This window comes from Schistocerca cancellata, chromosome 9 (assembly GCF_023864275.1).
Source record: "Schistocerca cancellata isolate TAMUIC-IGC-003103 chromosome 9, iqSchCanc2.1, whole genome shotgun sequence".
In the NCBI taxonomy this organism is placed as follows: domain Eukaryota; kingdom Metazoa; phylum Arthropoda; class Insecta; order Orthoptera; family Acrididae; genus Schistocerca; species Schistocerca cancellata.
In genome coordinates this window covers 221,397,764-221,422,379 of record NC_064634.1, presented here as the reverse complement: position 1 = coordinate 221,422,379, position 24,616 = coordinate 221,397,764, and the positions used below count along the sequence as shown (strand labels likewise).

Genomic DNA, 24,616 nt, shown 5'->3' with positions numbered 1-24,616 from the left:
TCTGTGGTCAAGCACGAGGTGAAGACAGGAGCCTTCACCTATTTCATGAATAGTGCTCCTATGCTATTCAGCATTCAGTGAAGTGACTCTTGACATATGTTAATGTTCTGCTCAGCTTATTGCACATCTAAGGGTATATGTTGTTCTGTATGTTATCAGTAGAAAAATGTTCCTTATCGTAGCACAAAAAGGAGACTATGCTACTTTTTAACCAATACCAACATGAACTGAAAAGTGGGGTACCAGCTGCCTCATTCCACCTTCCTCAGCACCTTTGAAAATGTTCCCAAAATTTTTGGCATGCAAATATATTCAACACGTTTTTGGCATGCAGCTCATCACTCGTTCCCACAAGCAGAGGAAAGTGCACTAAAACAATCCTTCTGTTGGGTATACAAATGGCCCCAGTCCAAGAGCTATCCAAAACACATGACCATACCTTCCTATCACCAAAATAATCTGAGGTATGTGCCCCAGAGTGATCACATGCTTGATATTTTCAAACATATTAGGTAGTGCGTGCGAGACGTGTAACTTTTATTATACTTGTTATCACATATTCCTTAGAGAGAATTAGGAACAAAAAGAAAAAGTTACTTACATTTCCAATAAAGTTATCAAAAATCATTAAACTACAACATAGCTTGAAAGCATGCTGTGCTTTGGGAAAAAAAGTGTGTTCCAAAATAATCCCAATTTTTCCACAAAGTCATCACAGTTGGCGAATTGTGGTGTTGCAGTTACAATCTGAACAAAGCAACAATCAAGCCACAGGCAGATTTCAAGTTTCTCACACTGCAAAAAAGCTTGTTGAGTGAAGTCTAACATCAAAACAATGCTGATTAATTTTTAAGATGTGAAGAGAGTCGTCCATTCAGTTTTTGTTCACAGTCATTTAACCAGACTTTCTACATGGATTTTTCTAAAACACTGCGAAATAATTTGTGGTGAAAGTAGCCTGGTTTGTGGCAGTTGGACGAATGATTTTCCACATCAATACAGCCCCACCTCACAAACTTTGTTTTGCCATTTTTTGACAAAAAATGGAAAGATGTCTGTGTCTCATTCCTCCTCTTACATAATACCCCCCTTCCCACACACTTTATTTCCCAGAATAAAGAGACACAAGAAAAAATGTTTCACTGACAATGCTGAGGTGAAATGGGCGGGAGTTGGGTGGATGCGAGTGGAAGCACCTGGAGACGCTGTAGGCCATCATAGAAGATGAATTAAAAAAATAAAAAAAAAATAAAAAAAATGAATAATGAAATAAAACATTAAAGAAGTGTACTTGAGGCAGTGGCAGATACTTTAAAGGGGACAGGAGGTCTTTTGTTTAAAACACTGAATAAATAAAAGTAAAGAAGGTTCAGTGCATAGATACACGTGACAAAAGTATTCAGCAGTGTTCGAGCTCTGGCTCTTTTTCTAGCAAAATTACATGCTTTCTGTTAGATGAATAAGTCAATTTTTTCCCTTTCACTTATTTTACATGCAGATCCATCCAGGAATTTCCATTACTGTTATAAGAAAGTTCAAATTCTTTCGGGTGCCTCCTCATATGTGCACAATCTGACATTCAATACAGTTAATGTAGGCTCTGGAAATTCTTTTTGAGATCAACTGTCTTTAGAGTTAGCCAGCAATTATAACTTCCTGCAACAACTGTCCAATTAGCGAAATGGAAAAGTTTTCACAGAACTATTCATCAGATTTGAAAATGACATACAAGTTTCAAATTTGTAACTTTAAAGTGCTCCCAATAACAGCAATATGCCATGTCTCAATTTCAAATGTGATACAGTGCTTTAATTTGCAGATTTAAAACTTTAGTCCATACATTTATTGCAGCTAAAATAGAGCAACTCACGCGCAGAGAAATTTATTACTTACCTCTGGTTTACTGGCTAAAACCTTTTTATAGTACACATTAAAGTGGAGAGAACACGGTGGATATTTCCTAAATAATCTGTCAATGGAGCAGCGAGTACGAGTCAACACGTCATCATCATGTGCATCCTGGAAACATAATAAATAAAAACACATTCAAAGACAAAAACTATGGAGTGATACAGTAAACACAATAATTTATGTACTTTTACCAGAATGGAGTGCAAAATGTAAATGCTGTAAAAGCTTATCAGTAATCCTTGATCTGGTTATATTTGCAGTGCCTCTTATTGTCAGGTAAGTGAAGAGCTGACATTCTGCAGCATGTTTTACTTACCATCTCCTGTTTATTCAGAAACTCCACCACTTGCAGTTCAGGGTTAATTTTCTGACTGGCAGCTGGTAGAAATGTGAGGAAGCAGAGGATTATGTCCGAGGGTTTTGTTATGCTCAAAGAAAACAAGTTTCAGCAGCAGCCAGGATTATGTTTAAAGATATCTCAGACAGGAGGCAGTTTAGCAAATATACAGAGGACTCTAGCAGTAATCAGGAAGCCTTGGTGGGTAAAAAATGTCAGGAAGAAGAAAGTCATGTGCAGTAGCCAAGGGTGAAGTATAGGCCACCAGTCACAGGAAATACTATGGTTAGAGTACCACGTCACTAGTAATTTTAAACCTGCGCACACACACACACACACACACACACACACACACACACACACACACACTCTTTTCATAATATTGTCACGAGTTAGTATGAGTTAGTATGAGTTAGTAGGAGTTAGTAGGAGTTAGTAATAGTGGGTGTGGGAGGAAATTGTTTATACAGGGACTGGGCATATAATATACGTGGTGATGAGATAGTTTAATAGAGTTGAGCGCCAACAGGTAATCCGCATACAATGGGCCACGCCTTAATAGTACTTTCACTCAGGGCTCAGTATGCTGATGATGGTTGACTCTGTGCATGTTATGCTGGTACCAGTTAGGATTGTTGACAGGTGGGGCTTCAGTAGACATGGCCTACAATCTGAACAGGACTGGGAAGGGAAGAATGGTTGGCCTAGTTACTGAAATAGTGGACGAGTTTCAGGCTACATCTCATCACTGGTAGAACAACTTGTGCCTTTTTAGATTACACTCACAAGGAGATGGCACGACCGTGGTGCCAGGGATTTGTCCAAAATCTTGTGTGGTGAAAGAGGACCCATAACACCTCACGTGGTTAAAATATTAGGACGCATTTCTCGGAAAATACCGAGAAAAATCGATCCAAAGTTTCTTAGGAGCCTTACGAGTATAAAATGTTAGCCCATTGCTGAGCCGCCGTCTGGCCTAGATGGTTAGGGCTCGGACTCTTACACCAGAGGTCTCGGGTTCGATTCCCTTTTTTTGTTTCATTTTATTTTGTTATTCCACCAATTATTCAAAAAGTTTCTCAAACCTACATTATTTTAGCTCAAGAACATAAAGTTTTTCATTCACTGAAGAATATTCATGCTCATTGTTCTATTTTGTTTTATGGGGTTTAAAGGTTTACAGGGGTCCCCCTGGGATTACTGCGATCATCTGCGCATAGGACTGTGCCCTAGCCGTGAGAAGTAAACGGCAGTTTGTTTTTCAATTTTGTCGTGAACAGACATGCCTGTTTCAAATTTCAACGTGTTATTCCGATCCAAGGTTATACATGTCGACTGAAGAAATTGCTGGCTCATCTGGAATAGGAGAAGAAATTCCTGAAGAATCCATTCACAGTGATCTATCAAAATTACGATTGAAGGACGCAGTGGTGTATTATGAAAAGCTGTTGACGGAAAATAATTTAATTGCATTGACATCTTCGGGAGAAATCTCTTGCGATGCTATGTTATTGGCCGGAGAACTTCATAATAATATACTGGAACCTTTGGGTGAAAAAACATTCATAACTGAAGAGGAATTAATTCACGCTCATGAGGATTGTGAAGAATGTGAGGAAAACAACGAACAGTTCGAAGTGCCACAAAGTGATTCGTCTCCAGACGAATATAAAGTTACCGAAAAGATTTAAAAGTGACACGATTCCCATTGACTACAAAGTCAAAGTCGTGAATATTGCTAAAGCACACCCCATATGGTCCTTGGCGACATTGCAAAAAAAGAAAAAGGATGCTGCCAATTGAAGAGAAAAGAATATCTTTCACAATGGGAGAAAGATATTGAAAGTGGTGATATGCGAATGGATGAATTTGAGGCGATAGATTCGTGGACCTACGATTGTTTTGTGGAAGCAAGACAGCAATATCAGCAAGTCACGACAAGAAATTTACAGCAATGGGCACTGGCTGCGGCTGCACAATTCATCGATTTCAAATTCAAGGCGTCTGATCGATGGGTCACGGCATTTAAACAGAAGCACAAAATTTCACAACGCTAGATCACGAAACTGGTTTCGAAAAAGAAGCGACGTCAATGGAGGACATCCAGGCCTCTGCAGAGACCTTTTGTCGGCAGACGTACCGTTTAATCCCTCAATACAATGAGGATTATGTGATAAATACTGACCAAACAGGTAAATACATGTTTTCTGCATACAAAATGTTTTTACCAATTTAAAATACATCAATTCAAATTTAATTATAGAAAAAGATATTTACATACACATTTGAATATTGTTTAATATTAAAAACACTATTGTTTCAGGATGCCAATATCAATCTGTTTAGTTTTCGTGAAAAAGTCGGATTTGAATAAAGTGACGCATTCGTACACCGCACAATATTCAATAACATTATCCAGAAAACTGCTCCCACATGTCTCCATATCCTTACAAGAAGCGACTGGTCATTTCAGACCTCGTATTCACAAATTAATAGATGGCTATGCCAATACATATACGAATGCCATCGTAACATCATCGAAGTCCGGAAAATTAACAACAGTTTTATACATGGATTTTCTCCGGAAATGTTTAAAATCTTACGTCAGGGAGAATAAATATTTACTTCTGAAACTTCCTGGCAGATTAAAACTGTGTGCCGGACCGAGACTCAAACTCGGGACCTTTGCCTTTCGTGGGCAAGTGCTCTACCAACTGAGCTACCAAAGCACAACTCACGCCCCGTCCTCACAGCTTTACTTCTGCCAGTACCCTGTCTCCTACCTTCCAAACTTAATAGAAGCTCTCCTGCGAACCTTGCAGAACTAGCACTCCTGAAAGAAAGGATATTGCAGAGACTAGGCAGCACATCTGGAAGCACACCATTAATATCACAGTTGGTCAGTTGCACAACAATGGTAACAAAAACCTCGGCATTAGTAATCAATTGTGTAGTTACAAATGTATGAAAGAAATACTATGTTGACAAGTAAATGATACTTGACTCTGATCATTTCTGACAGTTAATAAAAGTAAAAGCTGTACTGGATAAGCTCATCTGATTGCAGACTTAATAAAGACATCTTTCAAAATGTAGTACTCACAATTTTTCCAGGGTATTTTTATACCAAAGCTGGGATGAAGTGTGCACAGAAATAATGTAGACGCAGAACTTTTCCAAGTTTTGTACAATATTTACAATAAAATTTGAGCAGTTATTTCCAAGACTATCCACATCAACAGCAATGCCCAATTAAAGAAAATGGATAGCACATATCGGAAAGTCCTCCCAGCTCATGAAATCTCTTTGTCCCACAAGGAAAATTCACAATGAGCCACAGTTCATAAACTCCTATCAAAATTACAAGATTTACAGAAAGGTTTTGTTTGTGTCAAAAATATCATCAAATGACAAAACAATACTTAATGCTGAAATTAAAAGCTAAGCAGCCTGGGCACTTCCTTATCTGCAAAGGCTTATGCCATGAGCGACACACAACACTTTGTTCACATATGGAGGTTACTACGTACTAATTTCCTGGGGTGGAATATGGTATCTTGTTCTACTGAGTCCATAACAGTCACTGCTTCTGACATTGCTTTAGAATAAATTGATGTGGCAAGCATGTCCTCTGAGACCCCATATGTAAACTGTCCAATTCCGTCAACATGCATTACATATGACAACCTTTTATACTGGAATGATTTGCATCGTTGTTCCATCCTACTCATGCAAATTACGCTAGCAAGTGCCTCTATTTGGCTGTTTTATACTAATCATTGTAGTCTGTTATGATCTGCAGATGGCTTGTAGATAAGCAAAAACTATAAATCAACAAAACTATTTTTGTGACCTTGACTATCAAAGGTTTTTCTGGATCCACAGCTGTAACACAACAGATCACTAATCTCCCCAAATTTGACCACGTCAAATAATAAGAATGTATGAAGTGTCCTTTTTAGTTAATGTAAAAAATAACAAAAGCATTATTTATAAAAACTAATCATTAATAATACAACAGGTTAACAGAAGGAAAACAAGAAATGTTTTACTGAATAGGGAAACCCCCCAACTTTAGGTCAAAGGATTCACTGCAGGGCAAGTGACATGATAAATCAACTATGAAATACTAATAACAGATGGGGTGTAACATCTAAGGTTTTAAAATCTCTTAAAAGCATTTTTTCAGTGATTAATCCCCTGTCATTTTGTCCTACCACGACGTATTTTTGCCAGTCAGTAATATCTAATAAGTCAATATTTAACTCTTTGCTAGCTATGTGGTAAAACTTTTTCATCAATGTTTTCCTATTTTTGGTGGTTGAAAAGCTTGTCCAGATTAAAAAGGTAACCTTTGGGTATCTTCACCCATGTTGATATCTGCTGCATGTAAGCAGTGTTTTTTTCTCATATTGATCACCTGAAGGAAAAAAATTTCATATGGACATATGCCCTATTCTAAATGGGTTCTGAGAGAGAACACATGTAACATACATTTGTTTCTGGGTTAGTGGTGCACACTACGTGACTTACCCACCCAACCTCCTCCACATTCTAGCCCAACCTACCTCAACCCTACAAAGAGGGTCCTATTCATTAAGTCTTAAGGACTAATAGTCTGCGCAAAACAAAGTGAGAGAATATTAAAAATCTCGCACACTATAACTTAGGTAGTTTCCCGAACTTAATAGACCTAAGTGTCGTATACAAAACAGCTTGTCTCTACTTTTTCTACACTACTGTGGTACACTGTAAGCAATGACAATGTAGTGAATAATACAGAAAATCAGTAACAATATTTATTAAATGTGTTTTACCTCACAAGAGGATACCACGACATTGGGATCACAGACTTACTTCAAACTTTCTATGTACACCTTTAACAGGCCATTTAAAGAACATAATGTGCAAGTAGTAAGGTGCACTATTCTGGCAATTCTGAGAACTTCACAGAAGTTTTACATGTCTATTAGATATGTGAGGTATGTGTGCAAAGGTGCTAGGTGTAAGAAGTTGTTGTGGTCAAGCGATTAGCATTCACACTTAGTGAGAAGGTTGCGGATGAGGCGACAATTTGAATGCCCCTAACACTTAGTTTTTCAATCACTGGTCACATTTAATTTACATGAAATTGTAGTGAATTTCATACGTTATTTGCTTATTAACTATTTTTAATTAAATTTTCAAAGATGAGGGAGACGCCTGGTAAGCCCAAGGCAAACCTCAATAAATAATTATGCTAATGAACATCAACAAAAGCAAAACAAGGATAATGGAATGTAGTCGAATTAAGTCGGACGATGCTGAGGGAATTAGATTAGGAAATGAGACACTTAAAGCAGTAAAGGAGTTTTGCTATTTGGGGAGCAAAGTAACTGATGGTGGTCGAAGTAGAGAGGATATACAATGTAGACTGGCAATGGCAAGGAAAGCGTTTCTGAAGAAGAGAAATTTGTTAACATCGAGTATAGATTTAAATGTCAGGAAGTTGTTTCTGAAAGTATTTGTATGGTGTGTAGCCATATATGGAAGTGAAACGTGGACGATAAATAGTTTGGACAAGAAGAGAATAGAAGCTTTCGAAATGTGGTGCTACAGAAGAATGCTGAAGATTAGATGGGTAGATCACGTAACTAATGAGGAAGTATTGAATAGGACTGGGGAGAGGAGGAGTTTGTGGCACAACTTGACAAGAAGAAGGGATCGGTTGGTAGGACATGTTCTGAGGCATCAAGGGATCACCAATTTAGTATTGGAGGGCAGCGTGGAGGGTAAAAATCGTAGAGGGAGACCAAGAGATGAATACACTAAACAGATTCAGAAGGATGTGGGTTGCAGTACGTACTGGGAGATGAAGAAGCTTGCACAGGATAGAGTAGCATGGAGAGCTGCATCAAACCAGTCTCAGGACAGAAGACCACAACAACAACAACAACAACAACAACAACACAATGACATTATTCATAATCAGTAACATAGTAAGTCACAATGTGCTAGACCACAAGAGTAATGCACAATTACTTGTCGGATTTTCTCTCAACATAATACATTGCAGGATGGGGTATCTGTCGTACAGACATGGAATACATAAATTGAAATGGCATCTACTACATCAAATGAATTCAGTTTCCCAGCATTTACAGGGAATTTTCAGAGTTTCAAATGGAAAACACAGCTCATTGAAATTTTGGAAAATTTCTCTTTTTTCTGATAGTTTGGATGCACACTATGAGTAATGCAACATTTCCGCAAATACAGGTGCTGGCAGTTGGTGATGTACAGTGAAATGGATTTTAATAGCATCTTCAAGAGAAGCAATTTCTTTTTCACTCTTAATCAGAAAAGAATAGGTCTGAAGGTGCTTGATAAAGCTTTTTACTTACCTTTAGAAATAAATGTGACATGGTTGGCAAATCGAAGTACTCTTTGAGGGTATGACTAACTGTGCAAGTTGGAAGGCCTGCGTCATCAGTTAAGATGTCATCGTATACATGCATTTTTTCGTTTACTTGTTGATAGTTATAAACATGTTAGTTCTAATAATTAAATTTCATTAAAAATAGTAAGTAATAAAATAATATGAAATTGACTGAACTTCATGCAATACATGTGTTTTTTTTTAAATTATATTACCTCTCAACTGTCATATAAACTAAATAACATGAAAAAAGATACATTGACAATTAAGTTTGAGCGGGAGTTGAACCTTCGCCTCATACACTTTTTTGTTACGAAGCTCAAATGTTAATCACTTGACCACCATGAACTCTAACATCTGGAACCTATGCACAGACACATAAAACACATAATAGGTGCATAAAATTTCTCTTGTGATTTTCTCTGAATTGCCAGAGTAATGCACCTTACTTCTTGCACATTTTGTTGTTATAATGCCGTACTAAAAGTGTACAAAGTTTGAAGTAAATCTGTAATCCCAACATCATGGGCTCTCCTCATGCGTAATCATGCAAAATAGGACAATGTCAATATCAAGACGTTTTTTGGTTAGGGTTAGGAGCAGAGCTAAACAAACACGAATATAAAAATATATAAAACTCACCAGTATGAGGTCAAAGATCATCTGAATTGTATGCGCATCAGGTAGCATTCCAATATCAACTGCCATGTCAAAAAAATTAAATGCTCCAAACCACAAACCCCTGCTGAGCATTGATTTGAGGATATTAGAAGCAGGAACACTGAACATCTGCACACGAGCTGGAACTCCTTCACAACATTTTGGTGGGCCAGGAACACCAACTGAGAGCCACGGTTCGTCAAGATCTGCTTCAATGTGAGCCTGTACGCAAAAGCAAAACAGTCTTAATCTCCTCACTAGGCATTCAATCACAGTCACAGTATTTCATCCTGAAACAGTTAATATTATTTCACTGCCCGTCATTTCTTCACCATACAGTAATTTCCAGTTGCTAAACAGCAAACCCAGGTTGTGGTGCAAGCTGCCTTATCCAACTGCTTACAGGGGCAACAAAAATTTGATTTTCAATCCTTCACACAAATACTGACATAATTGCATTTAAAATGCAGTCATAATCCACTCATTAAAAGATGTAATCTTATGTTAAATTAACACGGTAAAATAAGTTGCACTTAAAAACTGTATATATGACTTGACACAGCATAACTCACTGAGCACAAATATCCGAACTATCCTTATCCGTCAGTTGAGAACGAGAACACTTCCTGACTTCCAACAAACTTGATACATAATTCCAAACCATTATGAAACTTTTTCTCACTGACATGCCCCACAAAATGACGAAAGGGGAAACGTTTATCACTTACTACAATTAAGGTGTTCACGCAGTAAATCTGCTGCATCATGCATGACGTTTCAATTATATCATTTCTCTACTAATAACTCTTTCACAATACATTTGCAAACAGGATCCACATACACCACTTAGATGTACCTGCAAAATTATGTCGCTATATAGAACACAGATCAGGAGACAAGACATAAAAACACTGAGATGTGTGAAAATCTACCTTTTGCTTATAAAGCAGTGCAAATTACTCAGATTATACTCATTCAGTGTTTGATAATGACAGCACTTTGCGACTTCCAACAAACTTTAAAAATAATTTCAAAATATTTCAACTTTTTCTTGCTTACATACGGAACATCAAATAATTGACACGTTAATTCATATGTAAATTAATCAGAATCAGAAGCTTTTTTAAATATGCAAGTTCTATTCTTTCAAACTCAGGCAGGGGGTGACAGGTGAAAGAAATGAGTAATGTTCTAACTGAATAACATGGCAACTAATGTGATTTGGTGGTTCTGTTCTGACTGAAATATGCAAGTGACTAAGTGTTGCAGCAGCAGCAACGTTAACAAAGACTGGACACAGCAACCAAATTGCAATATTAAATAGTGAAGATAAATGTAACTACACTGTCATTATATATGTTTTCTATTGTTTCCTTAGTTATGTTTACAGGGTACATAAAGAATACTTTTACAAACGTTGGGGACATTTTTCTTATACCAAACCCAGGAAAAAAACATCTAGTAAACACGGGCTTTAAAATGTGTAACATAAGAGCTAGGGGCATTTATTCAGCTTTGAAACACGTCTCTTCTACTGAAGAAGTACTCATAGCTCTTGAGGTGTGCATTTTACACTCCATGTTTATTAGACTTTTTTTTATAGTTTTGGTGTAAGGAACCTACCCCAAAATTTACAAAAGTATTTTTGAAACACCCCAACTATTCCTGGCATGTGTTTCCCCAAATGCACCTAAATGTAAGGCTGTTTTTATTGTGCCATGTGTGTTTCATTTATTTGATTTGTGAAACATCTTAGTGGCCTGTAACTCACTTTGTTTCTGTAAACAAAATTTGTGTTATGTAACAATAACAGATTTGTTACTACATTACACCTTTTTATTATTCTTTTGTTGTTACGTGAGAAACAACTTTCTGTGTCACCAGTTTCATGATGTCAGAGTAATACTTGTTTCTACTTATGAACTGGTATCTTATTAGTGCATATGTGTCATAACTGACTTCTACTTAGATAGTATGCATACTTAGGCTCTCCAGTTTCCCATGCACCACCTTAATGCCTAACTTCCACTGGTCACAACATTTTGGTTTGGTTCTTAACATTACTAGAAAACCATGATGAACATATAGTCATATAGTCCTTGCAATGAACAAGATAGTAATAAATGACCAATTCAATGTAAGTAACAACTCATTCATCAAGTTGGCCACTAAAACAATAACAGACAACAGATGTGTAACACCCCCCCCCCCCCCCCACACACACACCCCAAAAGAATACTGAATGACATGTAGACACCAACCATACAAAAACACACACACCAACCGAAAGAATACTAAATGACATATAGGCACCAAAAGATGAACAAAAAACACAATGATATTGTTTTAGTGACACACATTGATCATATGATCAATTAGTTGTTACTAGAATTGATTTGGTCATTTATTACTTTCTTGTTCAGTGTTAGGGCCCATGGTATGTGGAAGTTTTACTGTAATATTAGGGTTCTTTTGCTGTGATTGTTCACCCTAACAATTTTCACATACCATTATTTGTTAGATAGTTCACATCCTGTTATTTATTGGGTGTTCAGCAAAGAAAGAATGGCTGTTTGCTTACTTCAAACAATGGAAAATCCAGGAAGGAATAATGACAACATTGCAAAAATAATAGTTGCTACTCACTACACAGCAGATATACTGAGTCGCAGGTATACACTTCAAAAGGAGTGTCACGCAAAGCTTTCACTCAAACAGGCCTTCAAAAGAGTGCACGTATAACTCACATACATGATCACAGTCTCTGGCTGCCATGGCCTGACTGCAAACAGCAGTGCATGATGGAAGAAATAAACTGGGTGGTGGGAGTGAGGAGGAGGCTGGGGCTGGGAGGGGAAGGGATAGCAGGGATGGCCAAGTGCTGCTTGTGGGAACATACAGGGATGAAATGGGGAGAGGGTAGGACAAGTGCGTCTAGTCGGAGGTTGGACAGAGGGTAGGCAGCAAGGGGGGGGGGGAGATGGAAAAGGAGAGAAGTAAAAACACTGTGGCTGTGTCGGTGGAATAGAGGGCTGCGTAGTGCTGGAATGGGAACAGGGAAGTACATAGGAGGGTAAAGGACAAGGACTGACGAAGGTTAAGGCCAGGAGGGTTTATGGGAACATAGGATATATTGTAGGGAGAATTCGCCACCTGTGCAATCCAGAAAAACTGGTACTGGTAGGAAGAATCCAGATGGAACAACCTGTGAAGCAGTCACTGAAATGAAGAACATCGTGTTGGGTGGTGTGCTCAACAATGGGATGGTCCAGCTGTCTCTTGGCCACAGTTTGTTGGTGGCCATTCATGCAGAAAGACAGCTTGTTGGTTGTCATGCCCACATCGAATGCAACACAGTGGTTGCAACTCAGCTCGTAGATCACATGGCCGGTTTCACAGGTAGTCCTTGATGGAACAGGTGATGCTTGTGACCACACTGGAGTAGGTGCTGCTGAGAGGATATAGGGGACAGGTCTTGCATTTAGGTCTATTACAGGGATATGAGCCATGAGGCAAGTGGTTGGGAGCAGGAGTTGAAGAGAGAGGTGGAGGTCAACATTGAGAAACACTTCTTGTTGGGTTGAGGAGGACCGGGTGAAGCAAATGGGGGAGGTGTTGAGGCTCTGGAGGAATGTGGATAGGGCATCCTCAACCTTGATCCAGATCACGAAGATGTCATCAATGAATCTGAATTACGTGAGGGGTTTGCGATTCTGGGTGGTTAGAAAGGATTCCTCTAGATAGCCCATGAACAAGTTGGCTTCGGACAGTGCCATGTGTGTGCCCATAGCTGTACCCCGGATTTGTTAGTAGGTAATGTCTCCAATGGAGAAGTAATGGTGGATGAGGATATAGTCGGTTGTGGCTACTAGGAAGGAGGTGATTGGTTTGGAGTCCTTGGGGCAATGGGAAATATAGCGTTCAATAGCTGTGCGGCCATGGGCGATATGGATGTTAGTGTAAAGGCAGGTGGCAACAATAGTGGCGAGCACATGTGATAAAGGAACAGGAACTGTGGAGAGTCAGTAGAGGAAATGATTAATATATTTTGTATAGGAGGGTGGATAGCAGGTAAGAGGCTCAAGATGTTGGTCTACGAGAGCAGAGATTCTCTCAATGGGGACACACTAACCAGCCGCAATGGGGCATTCTGGAGGGTTGGGTTTATGGACTTTAGGAAGCATGTAGAAGGTAGGAGTGCTTGTTAAGTGTACATTTCTTTTTGTTGTTTACCTCATGGGTGCTCCTGTTATGTTTGTTTGATTTACTGCATTGTCTGTGGAGTTCTGTGGTGAAAGATACGGTAGGTGGGTGCATCTTAATTACTAACTACAGAGCATAAGGGTACCCCTTTCTTAATTAATCTTTGGCAGACCATACAATCTAGGTGGAATGGCAGCCCCAGGATGAACCTTTTTGCACACATATTCTGATAAACTACTCATTTTCCAAAGTGAAGCAGTCTTGTGGTCAATTCTTTCTGTGGGGTTGCTGCATAACCTTCTGTAAGCCGAGTCTTTGAGCAGTGAATCTATTTTAAACACATAATCATCCCACATCAGAACATGGGAAGCTTCCATTCTTCGATGTCATGGTTTACAAAAAACGTTATGGTACTCTGGGACATAGTGTTCACAAAAAGCTGACTCAAACAGACTGGCATATCGACAGTTGCCATCCACTGTACCACCAAAGTAGTACCCTTAGGACTCTGGTACACACAGCATATGCTATTTCCAATGCGGACAGTTTAAACCATGAATTTGTGCAATTGACAGCTGTGTTTAAGGAGAATGGACACTATGAGATGCAGATTCGTTGGGTTATGGAGTTTGGACCATACCTGGAGGTGCATGAACTGCAGCATCAATCTGTTGCCTTTATTCCTTATTCTGGAGACATATCCTTGGAGACTGGAATAATTTTATGGACTTTTTAACGTTAAGAGTGTGATCTGTCCAACTTCCACGATTAAGACACTACTCAGCTCTGTCAAAAATGATTTGGGACCTAGGACTCCATTAGTTTCGCACAGTTAAGCACAGGTTCATGGAACATCACCATCACACAAGATTACAACAGCCTAAAAAATCAGTGGTAGCCCAACAATGTTTAAATGGGGGACATGGATAAAATTTGACATGACTGATAGATGCCACTACTAGTTTCCTGAACAGTGCTTACAAAAGGGTGGTAAAAATTATGTTGGCAGAAAATGTAGAATAATAAAGACAAGATTTTTTTCTCTAATAGGGCATGGAACCCTGTACTGGCATGGCTGTGTCAAGTGTTCTACTAGGGGGCCGTGCCACCACCCTAGTCTTGAGGGCAGCACCTGTGGTGCGTGACACATGCACTCTGTATTGAATGGAGGCCAATACAGGACAGCAATCTGCAGCCTTTGTATCAGTTTTCATCAGGATTCAACAGCAGCAGTGTTCTCATAAAGATGGGGGACAATGAGAACACCAGAATATAGAATCAGGTTGATTTTAGAATCTGGCAGCAAACCCAAGGAGACTACCGGGAAAGAAGTTTATTGTTATAATGGAATTTTGGTCATTCTAAGTCCACAAGAGCCACTAGCTTAAAGCTGCTAATGCTTATAAGCATTTCCACAATCAGCAAACTAGTGTGTCAGTCACTTGTAAGTGCAACTGTCCACAGGCGTATTATGCAGTCTAGCTGTGAACACTTCTTTGCACAGTTAGAAAACGGTCCAGGAACAGTTTTTGTGCCTACAATTTTGTTTTCTTGTGATTAGTTGTCCAGAATGTACACAATTCGATATGGTGGCCAAATAACTGACTCTGAGACCTTCAAATGTTAAAACACTTAAAAAGAATGAAAAATTTACAGACGATCAGTTACTGAACATATTAGAAGATAGTGACTTTGAATTTGAAGATGACGATTTGGAATAAGATACATGGAATAATGAGAATGTAGAAACTGGCCAGATAGATGACAGTGTGGAAGCAGAGCTTTCAAATATGACTCGTGACAATGCAGAATTGGAAGATACGGATGATAATGGTGGTGTTAGTGATGATGATTATGATGAAGATAATGATGAACCCACACTGGCTGAAGTTTATAAATCAGACAAGACTTGGCATGACGAACCATACAACATAAAAAACCATACGACAGGAACCATCAGCCACTAACAAAAGGAGGATTTTTACTTATCCTACTAGCAAAACAAAAATGGATTTTTTTAGGCCACTACTTACAGGTGACATGCTTCAGTGTGAAGCTAATGAAACTAATGACAACTTTTTGAATATATTTCTGAGTGAAAATACAAAGGATAGGTCTAGTATTTGTAGAAACCTGATAGTGCAGAGCAAATATTGTCTTCTTGAGTATTTCATTACATATGGGTACCATATTTACTCGAATCTAAGCCACACCTGAAAAATGAGACTCAAAATCAAGGGAAAAAAAATCCCAAACCTAAGCCGCACCTGAAATTTGAGACTCAAAATTCAAGGGCAGAGAAAAGTTTTAGACCGCACCTCCAAATCGAAACAAAGTTGGTCCATTGTAACTTGAGACACAATTTAGGTCGAATGGATGAAGGTACAGCTACTGTAGTTTGGTTCGAATTGTAAGCTTAGCAGTTAAGCTTTACCAGGTAGCCATTGCTATGCGTCAGGCACGCTGTCTGTATTCCTTTTTCACGTGCTTCATCTGGTTTGAATCGATTGCTTATTTTGCTTTGATCTGATAACTGCTGTTCTCTTTGTTATAGGTGTTTACGTCACTCTAAGCTGAAAATGCATTATCGTACTGTGTCATGCATTGTTTGTTGCATTCTGATATCGAGTGTTTATGACCTGTCACCGCTCGCGGCATGGCAGGCTTTTGTGCCCACTACCGCCGCTTACACAGACACAGACACACACACACACACACACACACACACACACACACACACACACACACACACACAAAAAAAAGAGGAATTGTCTCATAAGTGAAACAATGGCAAGTGACTGCTATTTGTTGTTACTTACACTGCTGCTTTCTTTGATAATGATCAACAAGAACCAAATAATGGACCGCGTATGATAGAAGATATTCTGAACGAGAGTTTAGCAAAAAATTTTCTTCGTTTGAAAATCTTTGCAGACACCTCTTTAGTACATTACATTCTGCACAGAAATTAGAGGAGTCATCTTAGATTTAAAAATCTAGTCAGTTGCCGTGTTTCACTTCTGACTGTATCACTATTCAGCATAAGAATAATACGAATACCAGCATCTGAAGAAATTGCAACTACAACACATTGCAGAAGTGAAAGGGTGTGTACAGGCTGAAGAACTATGTTAGTCCACTGTGATTTTTTTGAGAACTGGTCTGTAGTCCTCCCACAAGAAATACAAGGATATCATTGGAGTAATGATCAGGTTCCAATTTTTCCAGGAGTGACATATTTTCAAACCAAGACCACAACTGTTGCAGTTATAACTGATGACACAGGACATGACACGGCACATGCTTTGCTAGCAATGTGCAAAATTCTTCAACTGCAAACATGAGCAGAGAAAAATCATCATTATTTCTGATGGTGCTCCTAGTCATTTTAAAAATCGTCACCAGCTTTTTGAATTGAGAAAGTTGCTCGTGCCAACTGACTGGGTATACACACTGCTACTGGTAATGGGAATGGGCCTTGTGATGATGTAGGTGGTCTGCTGAAGACCAAATACAGCTGTGAATCAGAATGCTGAGGATTTTACGAGATTCATGAAATCTTACACATCCACAGCCCTCATTCTTTTGTCCAAAAGAGGAAACCTAAGAATTCCATGAGTAGAAAAAATAAGAATGGTCCAAACAAACTACTCCTGTGAAACAAATTCAGAAGACACATTTTTAGTCTCAAAGTGATGGGCAAACATCCTGGATTCTGTGAAATGAATGCAAGAGGGTATGTTCCACTCCACTTGTTATTAGGGTTTCCTTCCATTCCATCCACATAGGGAGCATGGGAAGAAAGATTGACTGAATGCCTCTGTGCATGCTGTTATTAACCTAATCTTGCCCCCCACAGTACCTACGTGGGCGATACAGGCAATACACAATGGGCTGTAGTATGTTTCTAGAGTCTCTACGTGCAACCAGTTCTTGAAACTGTGTAAGTAGGCTTTCTCAAGATAGTTTCTGTCTGTCTTCAAGATTCCGCCAGTTCAGTTTTTGCAGCACCTCTGTGACACACTCTACAGTTCAAACTTTCAATATCTCCCCGTTAGTCCTATTTGGTACAGATTCCACACACCTCAGCAGTATTCTAGAATGGGTCACATAAGTGATTTGCAAGCAACCTCCTTTGTACATTGGTTGTGGTTCCTCAGTATTCTACCAATAAACAGAAGCCTACAACCTGCTTTACCCACAACTGAGCCTATGTGATTAATTCCATTTCACATACCAACTAAGTGTTTCACCCATTTTGCAAAGTGCACAATTTTACATTTCTGGACATTTAAAGCAAGTTGTCAATAATTGCACCATTTTGAAAACTTACGAAGATCTGATTGAATCAGTTTCTTTCAGATGATACTTTATTACAGACAACTGCATCATCTGCAAAAAGTATGATTTTACTATTAATGTTGTCCATAAGGTTATTAGCACACAATATGAACAGTTAGCGTCTCAACACACTTCCCCGGGGACACACCCAAAGTTACTTCTACACGACTCTGCATCCAGGATGACACACTGGGTCCTCCCTTAAAATAATAATAATAATAATAAATCCTCACAATCCAGACACAAATTTTGCTTGATGCCCCATATGATCATATTTTTGGAAATAAGCATAATTGTGGTACCGAGTCAAATCCTTTTCGAAAATCAAGAAATACTCCATCTATTTGTTTTGATCCAAATCTTTCATTACAAATCATGTCACATATACTGGCAATAGTGTTGCGGATTACTTCCATTACTCTTCTCGTACACGAGTGTGTTCTGTGCTTTCCCCCAGCTAATGGAAAGGTTTTTTTTTTTGTTCCAGGGATGTACAATACATTATAGTTAGAAGAGGGGGTAACACAGCCACAAATTCAGTGTAAAATCCAATAAGGATTTTGTTGATCCCCTGTGATTTGTTCAATTTTAACGATTTCATCTGTTTCTCAACTCACTGACACTAATACTTATTTTACTCCATCTTTTCAGCAGTACGAGGGTTAAATCGTGGTAATTCTGCAAGGTTTCCCTTTGGAGAGGAAGATCTGAAAGCTGAATTAAGCATTTCAGCTTTCGTTTTGCTACACTCAATTTCAGTTCCCATATTATTCGCGAATGACTGGGCACTAACTTTGGGGCCACTAACAGCCTTTACATTCAACCAGAATTTCTTTAGGTTTTGTGAATGATCATTTGACAATACTCTGTTATAGATAGCAGTCACTGAAGGCTTCATGCATTGCTCTCCTGACAGGCAAATGCATTTCATTCAGCATCTATATAATACATAGCCGCATGCTTTGTTTTACACCTATTATGCAGTAGTCTCTGTTTCTTTAGACATTTCTTTGCAGTCACCATATCCTATGGAGGGTCCCTCCAATTATGAACTGTTTTACTGGGTTCATATCTATCCAGCACATGGTCAACTATTCTTTTAAACTTGAGCCAGAGTTTCTCTACATGCTCCTGTCCTGAAAGTTTCAAGTTCCCCACTGAGGTAAGATACTACAAATTCTCTGTCTAGTTTACTGAACATTAGTTCTCCTTTGTAATTTGGTAATCATTGCTACCACAACCATATAATGGTCACTGATAATAGTTTTGATGTGGACATCACCAAAGTGGTGAGGTCCTTTTGTTGCCACTGAATCTAATGTATTTCCATCATGAATGGGGTTCCAAAATATTTGTTCTAGGTAGTTTTCAGAGAAGATACAATAATTTTTTTGCAGTATGCCTTTCACACCCACCACTAACAAAAGAGTAATTTTCCCAATCAGTTCTCTGATGGTTGTACTCCCCACCAATGATTATACCAAGATTGCGAAACTTGGGGCAATACAAGGATCCAATCACCATTTTATGCCCACCTTTTATATTGAGGCATGCCCAAACCATCTCACAAGCAGCTCCAATTTATATCTTGGTGGATTTGAGTTTCCTATCTACTGTCCAACAACTACACTACATCAATTTCCCATTAGCCTGTCCTTCCAATTCCTGAAAAATTTCAGTGTTATCAATTTCAGCTTTCTGTACATAGTGTTATCTGTGCTTCACTGCTTTTCAGGAGCCCTTCAAACTTGAAAACTTTGTTGTGAACGCTTCAGCAGTTAACTAGTAGCATTTTAATACTCTTGCCCATCGGGGAGCATCTGTGCATGATACAAGTATAACTGGCACTTACGTGTGTTAATCAGCTGTGAATATTGTCATGTCAAAACCACAATCAAATCCAGATCCGATGGCAGGATCTTCAATGTTTTCATGAAACTATAGTGGCTGAAGCAGGAATGTTCCACAATGTCCCACAACAACTTCCACATTTTTGCAACCAAAGACGGACAAATAAAAAAAAAAATAATAATAATAAAAATTAGTGTTACATCACTCGTTGAATGCACCTCATACATCCATCACATATTATAAAATACACGAACATTACAAGCACAATATATTTGAAGAACGTTTCAGAAATTATACATACTAAATTAGAGATAATTGCCCATGGTTAGGCTCAAACTGGTGAGCCACAGCACACCGACCAACAATGTTAACGACTACGCCACACTGCCAGTGTTATAGCGCAGTGCACAGCTCTCCCAGAGATACAGTGACCTGCTGTTTCAGAAATTGACACTGGAGTAGACTACAGAACAATGGGTCTAAAGCCTGTCAACTGTCCCCTGTACTGTGTCACTGGTGGGTGTTGTCATATTCTCTTCACTGCAATGACCAATAAAGGTAGCCCCACAAGTCAAAGCTTTGTGATCACCAACTGCATTATCAGTTTCTTTGAAACTCTCATTGTCAAACTGCAAACCTGAACTATAGCAGGGCTTCATAATGAGAACATGGATAATGTCTCTGCACTTTTGTCTTCTTGATGAAGGGACATGATTCTCAACTTCATACGTGACATCTGACAAGAGATGATATGGCCCGAAGTAGTGCTTCAGTACATTTTCTGATAGTTGAACTTTCAGCACAAGTGCAAATATCTGTATCAAGACTCCTAGATCATGTCTCACTGGGAGGTGCTCAGTATTCTAGTGTTCTCAATCTTTCTCCTTGCGTCCAGGGTCTGCCAAACAGCCAGATGACTCAATTCATTGGTTCTGGCAAATAGGTGTTTCACAGTCATCATGAGCATTTGAGGCGCAGTGCCATATAACGAACCTGCCTTGGAAGCAGTTAAGCGGGAGATGTGTCTCAGAGCTGGATAGTGACAGATGGTGACGCGAGACTGGACGCGCATGTAGAATATGTATCAACCAATAGAGGACAATACTGGATAGGGGGACTGGTTTTAGTTTCGATTGTGCCCACTAGAGTGCACTAAAGTAATAGAATGTTTTTCATAAACTGTTCTAGTATTTTCATAAAGTGTTGTTATTTCTTTTTGTGTATGTAAAATGTCATAAATGTGTTTTAGCAGTATGAATGAAGCGTGAGTCTGGTTTAAGGTTAATATGAAGATAATTGTTTAACGAGTTATGTAGTAGGATTTAGTGTGGGAACATTTCGAAGAAGTATGGATATGGACAAAGGGGATTTTTGTAGAATAGTTTTGTAAAGTAAGTTTATGGTAAAGGGAAAGTTAATTCAGGTATAAATAACAATAGTAAATAACTTTATGCATAAGCAAAACTTCAGCACATTAGATAATTACGTCGGTAAAAAGTGCAGTCGTTAGGTTTACTATTTTGCGATTGGTTATTGAGGAAAAGCGCGCATTGACGCGGGAGAATGTTGTTTTGCTATTGGCTGTTGAGTAAACTGACCAATGGTAAAGCAATATTCTTCACGCGCCTTTCTCTGCTGGTAGAGAAGACTTAGAGTATTCTAGAGAGGAGTCGAAGCCTAGCCATGAAACAGATCGGACGTGTGTAGTAGTAGTTCCGATGGAAATGATAAGTTGCCGGGTCTAGCAGTGTTTCATACACCAAAAGTGTTGGAAAGTGACGGCACAATTATTCCGATGTGTGTGTAGGAATTTCGGAACTTTTAAGTGAATTTTGTGACGAAAAGACACATATTCCGCGTGGCGTATTCAGCAGGTCGGTGGCTAAAAACTGTGACTGCATTAGGTACCGACAGACTTAATATTTGGCGAGCATTCTCAATAAAAAACAATCAGTATTTTTGTAGCTATTACGTTTTAGGGAAATGCAACACCATAAACTTGCTAACGTGAGTGAAAGGAATTGTGAGTGACTGTGTTAAGACTAGCACAGGCTTGGCAGTGATACTTGTTCACCTAAGTTTCATAATATATTAACTGAGGACAAAATTTCCAACCTTTCATTTCTTGTAAAAACTTTCTTCCGAAACGTAGATTAGTGACTTTAATTGCAGCCTGGTTCACTTCGAAGTACAGTAGGTTTCGCTTGGCTTCCCTACTGATGAAATGCTGAGACAATGTTCACAGGTAGGTGTAGGTTCGTCGTAAAGGGGCGAAAAGAACTAAGCTGCCGCACGTGGTGCATCAGTGTCAGGAAGCACTAAAGCCGTAGCATTTTGAATCCGCGGTCGAGAGAAAGATTTTGATGAACCGAACAGCGAACGTTAGTGAAAGAATTTAGTGAACCAGTACTAGCAGAAGTTTGAACGGAACCCATTTCGAGTTGCTGGAGCTGCAAGAAAGATGATGACCCACAATGGCTGCAGCAGCAATGAGAGTGCAGCGAAGCAGCAGATGGCATCTTAGCAGTGGCAGTGAGCAGTACAACGGGGAAGCGCCCAGCCTACACGACGAGTGCGGGCCCGGAAACTGTTACTGCAGCCTTAGGGGATCGGACTCGCAGTTTCAACACGCCAAGGCAGCAGCATCGACAAAAGATAAGTCAACTTTGTTACATCTGTTGTGTATGTGTGCTGAAAGACTGAGAAACATGGCAAGTGATAAAGATTTTGTGAATACGGTGAAGGAGAAAGAACTTTCATTCAGTGTGAGTGCTTCACACACTAGCACACCAGAACAGAGACAAGGAGTAGGTGTTAAAATAAAAGGGGATGTTTTTGATGATATTTCTATGTTATTTACGGACAGTGGAATTGAATCTGCTTCAAGTATGTCTGTTAATGTAACTAGTGGGAATAATACTAATCCCAAAAGTGACATTAAGCACGAACTCAGTAACAATAAGTTAATAATGTTACTGAATCAAATGTGGCAAACATGTCAAATGTGGATACCAAATTTGGTATAGTTCTGGTGGAACAAGGTAAACAAGAAACAGTGATGCCAAAAATGGAATTAGGAAGTATGCAGGAAATGTTCGCCGCTTTAATGGGCTCTATACAAGTACAATCTAATTTGGCTGAAAAAATTAACAGTAAACTCGAAAAACTTGACAGTGGTTTTACTGAAAAAATTAGTAAATTTGACAGTGGTTTTAATGAAAAAATTACCGTATTTACTCGAATTTAAGCCGCACTTTTTTTCCAGTTTTTGTAATCCAAAAAACCGCCTGCGGCTTAGAATTGAGTGCAAAGCAAGCGGAAGTTGTGAAAAATGTTGGTAGGTGCCACCACAACGAACTGCCGTCGAATGTATGTAGCGCTACACAGGCATGGTTTGTAGGCACAAAGATAAATACTGACGCCAAAACCTATGCATCAGTAAATAAATTAAAAAAAAAAAAAAAAAAAAAAAAGGTGGAAGACGAGCTTTTTTTCTCCGCCCCGAGTTTCGACCACTGCATTTTCATACATTATCCAACGAAGTAAATACAAACTCCGTATTGTTCATCTTCGAATGTAGCAGAATTTCAATGTACTACGAAAATCCGACTGGCAAGACTGTTTGGGATGTTTGTCAATATGGCCAACTCTACGTTCTGAAATATTTCCTACCTGTGACAAGAGATGGTTGCTAATAGGAACTTGTATGAACTGTGAATCACATGCAGTATTCTCTTCACCATAAGAATAATACGAATATAAACATTTTGCCATGTTTTCTTTCATGTTTGCTGCTATCTCATTTAAATCTTGCCTGCCTAATAAACTACGAAACTAGAGTGAGACAACAGCAAACGCGGAAGAATATACGTATCGTGTCATGTTTATATTTGTATTAAGTGATACAGTCAGAAGTAAAGCACGGCAGCTGACTAGATTTTCAAATCTAAGATGACTCTAATTTCAGTGCTGAATTTGATGTACTAAAGAAGCAGCCGCAAAGATTTTCAAACGGAGAAAAACTTTCGCCTAACTCTCGTTCAGAACATGTTCTATCATACGCAGTCTATTATTTGGTTCTTGTTGATCATTATCAAAGAAAGCAGCAGTGTAAATAACAACAAATAGTAGTCTCTTGCCATTGTTTCGCTAATGAGATGATTCCTCTCTCTTTTTTTTTATTGTTAGCAGCAGTAGCACGCACAAAAGCAAGCCATGATGCGAGCGGTGACAGACCGTAAACACGCACTATCAGAATGCAACAAACAATGCATGACACAGTACAGTAATGCATTTTCAGCTTAGAGTGATGTAAACACCTATAACAAAGAATACGGCACTTATCAGATCGAAGCAAAATAAGCAATAGATTCAAACCAGACGAAGCACGTGAAAAAGGAAGGGTACCCGTATAAATACGGACGGAGCGCCTGACGCATAGAAATGGCTACCTGGTAAAAGTTTAACTGCTAAGCTTACGACTCGAACCAAACTACTACAGCTGTATCGTCATTCATTCAACCTAAATTGTGTCTCATATTACAGTGGAGCAACTTTGATTTGATTTGGAGGTGCGGCCTAAAACTTTTCTCTCCCCTTGAATTTCGAGTCTCAAATTTCAGGTGCGGCTTAGATTAGGGAATTTTTTTTTTTTTCCCCTTTATTTCGAGTCTCATTTTTCAGGTGTGGCTTAGATTCGAGTGCGGCTTAGATTCGAGTAAATACGGTAGTAAACTTGACAGTGGTTTTAATGAAAAAATTAGTAAACTTAATAGTGGGTTTAATGAAAAACTTGAAAAGCAGATGCTGTTTTAAAAGAAATGTGGGAAAACGAATTGAAGTCATTTGAAAATAAAGTAGATGACAAAATTTCTCAAGTTGAGAATAATTGCAAA

The 24,616-nt window shown here is 38.8% G+C and overlaps 1 protein-coding gene across 1 annotated transcript in view; it reads right to left on the bottom strand.

The window, feature by feature from the left end:
• The window catches only part of LOC126100884 (uncharacterized), a 563,003-nt gene that overhangs the window by 110,696 nt on the left and 427,691 nt on the right, over positions 1 to 24,616 (bottom strand). Inside the window, exons 8-9 of the mRNA XM_049911552.1 lie at positions 9,309 to 9,548; positions 1,894 to 2,019 (exon numbers count right to left, since the gene is read on the bottom strand). Coding sequence (XP_049767509.1) covers positions 1,894 to 2,019; positions 9,309 to 9,548 — 366 coding nt within the window. The remainder of the gene's footprint in view (positions 1 to 1,893; positions 2,020 to 9,308; positions 9,549 to 24,616) is intronic.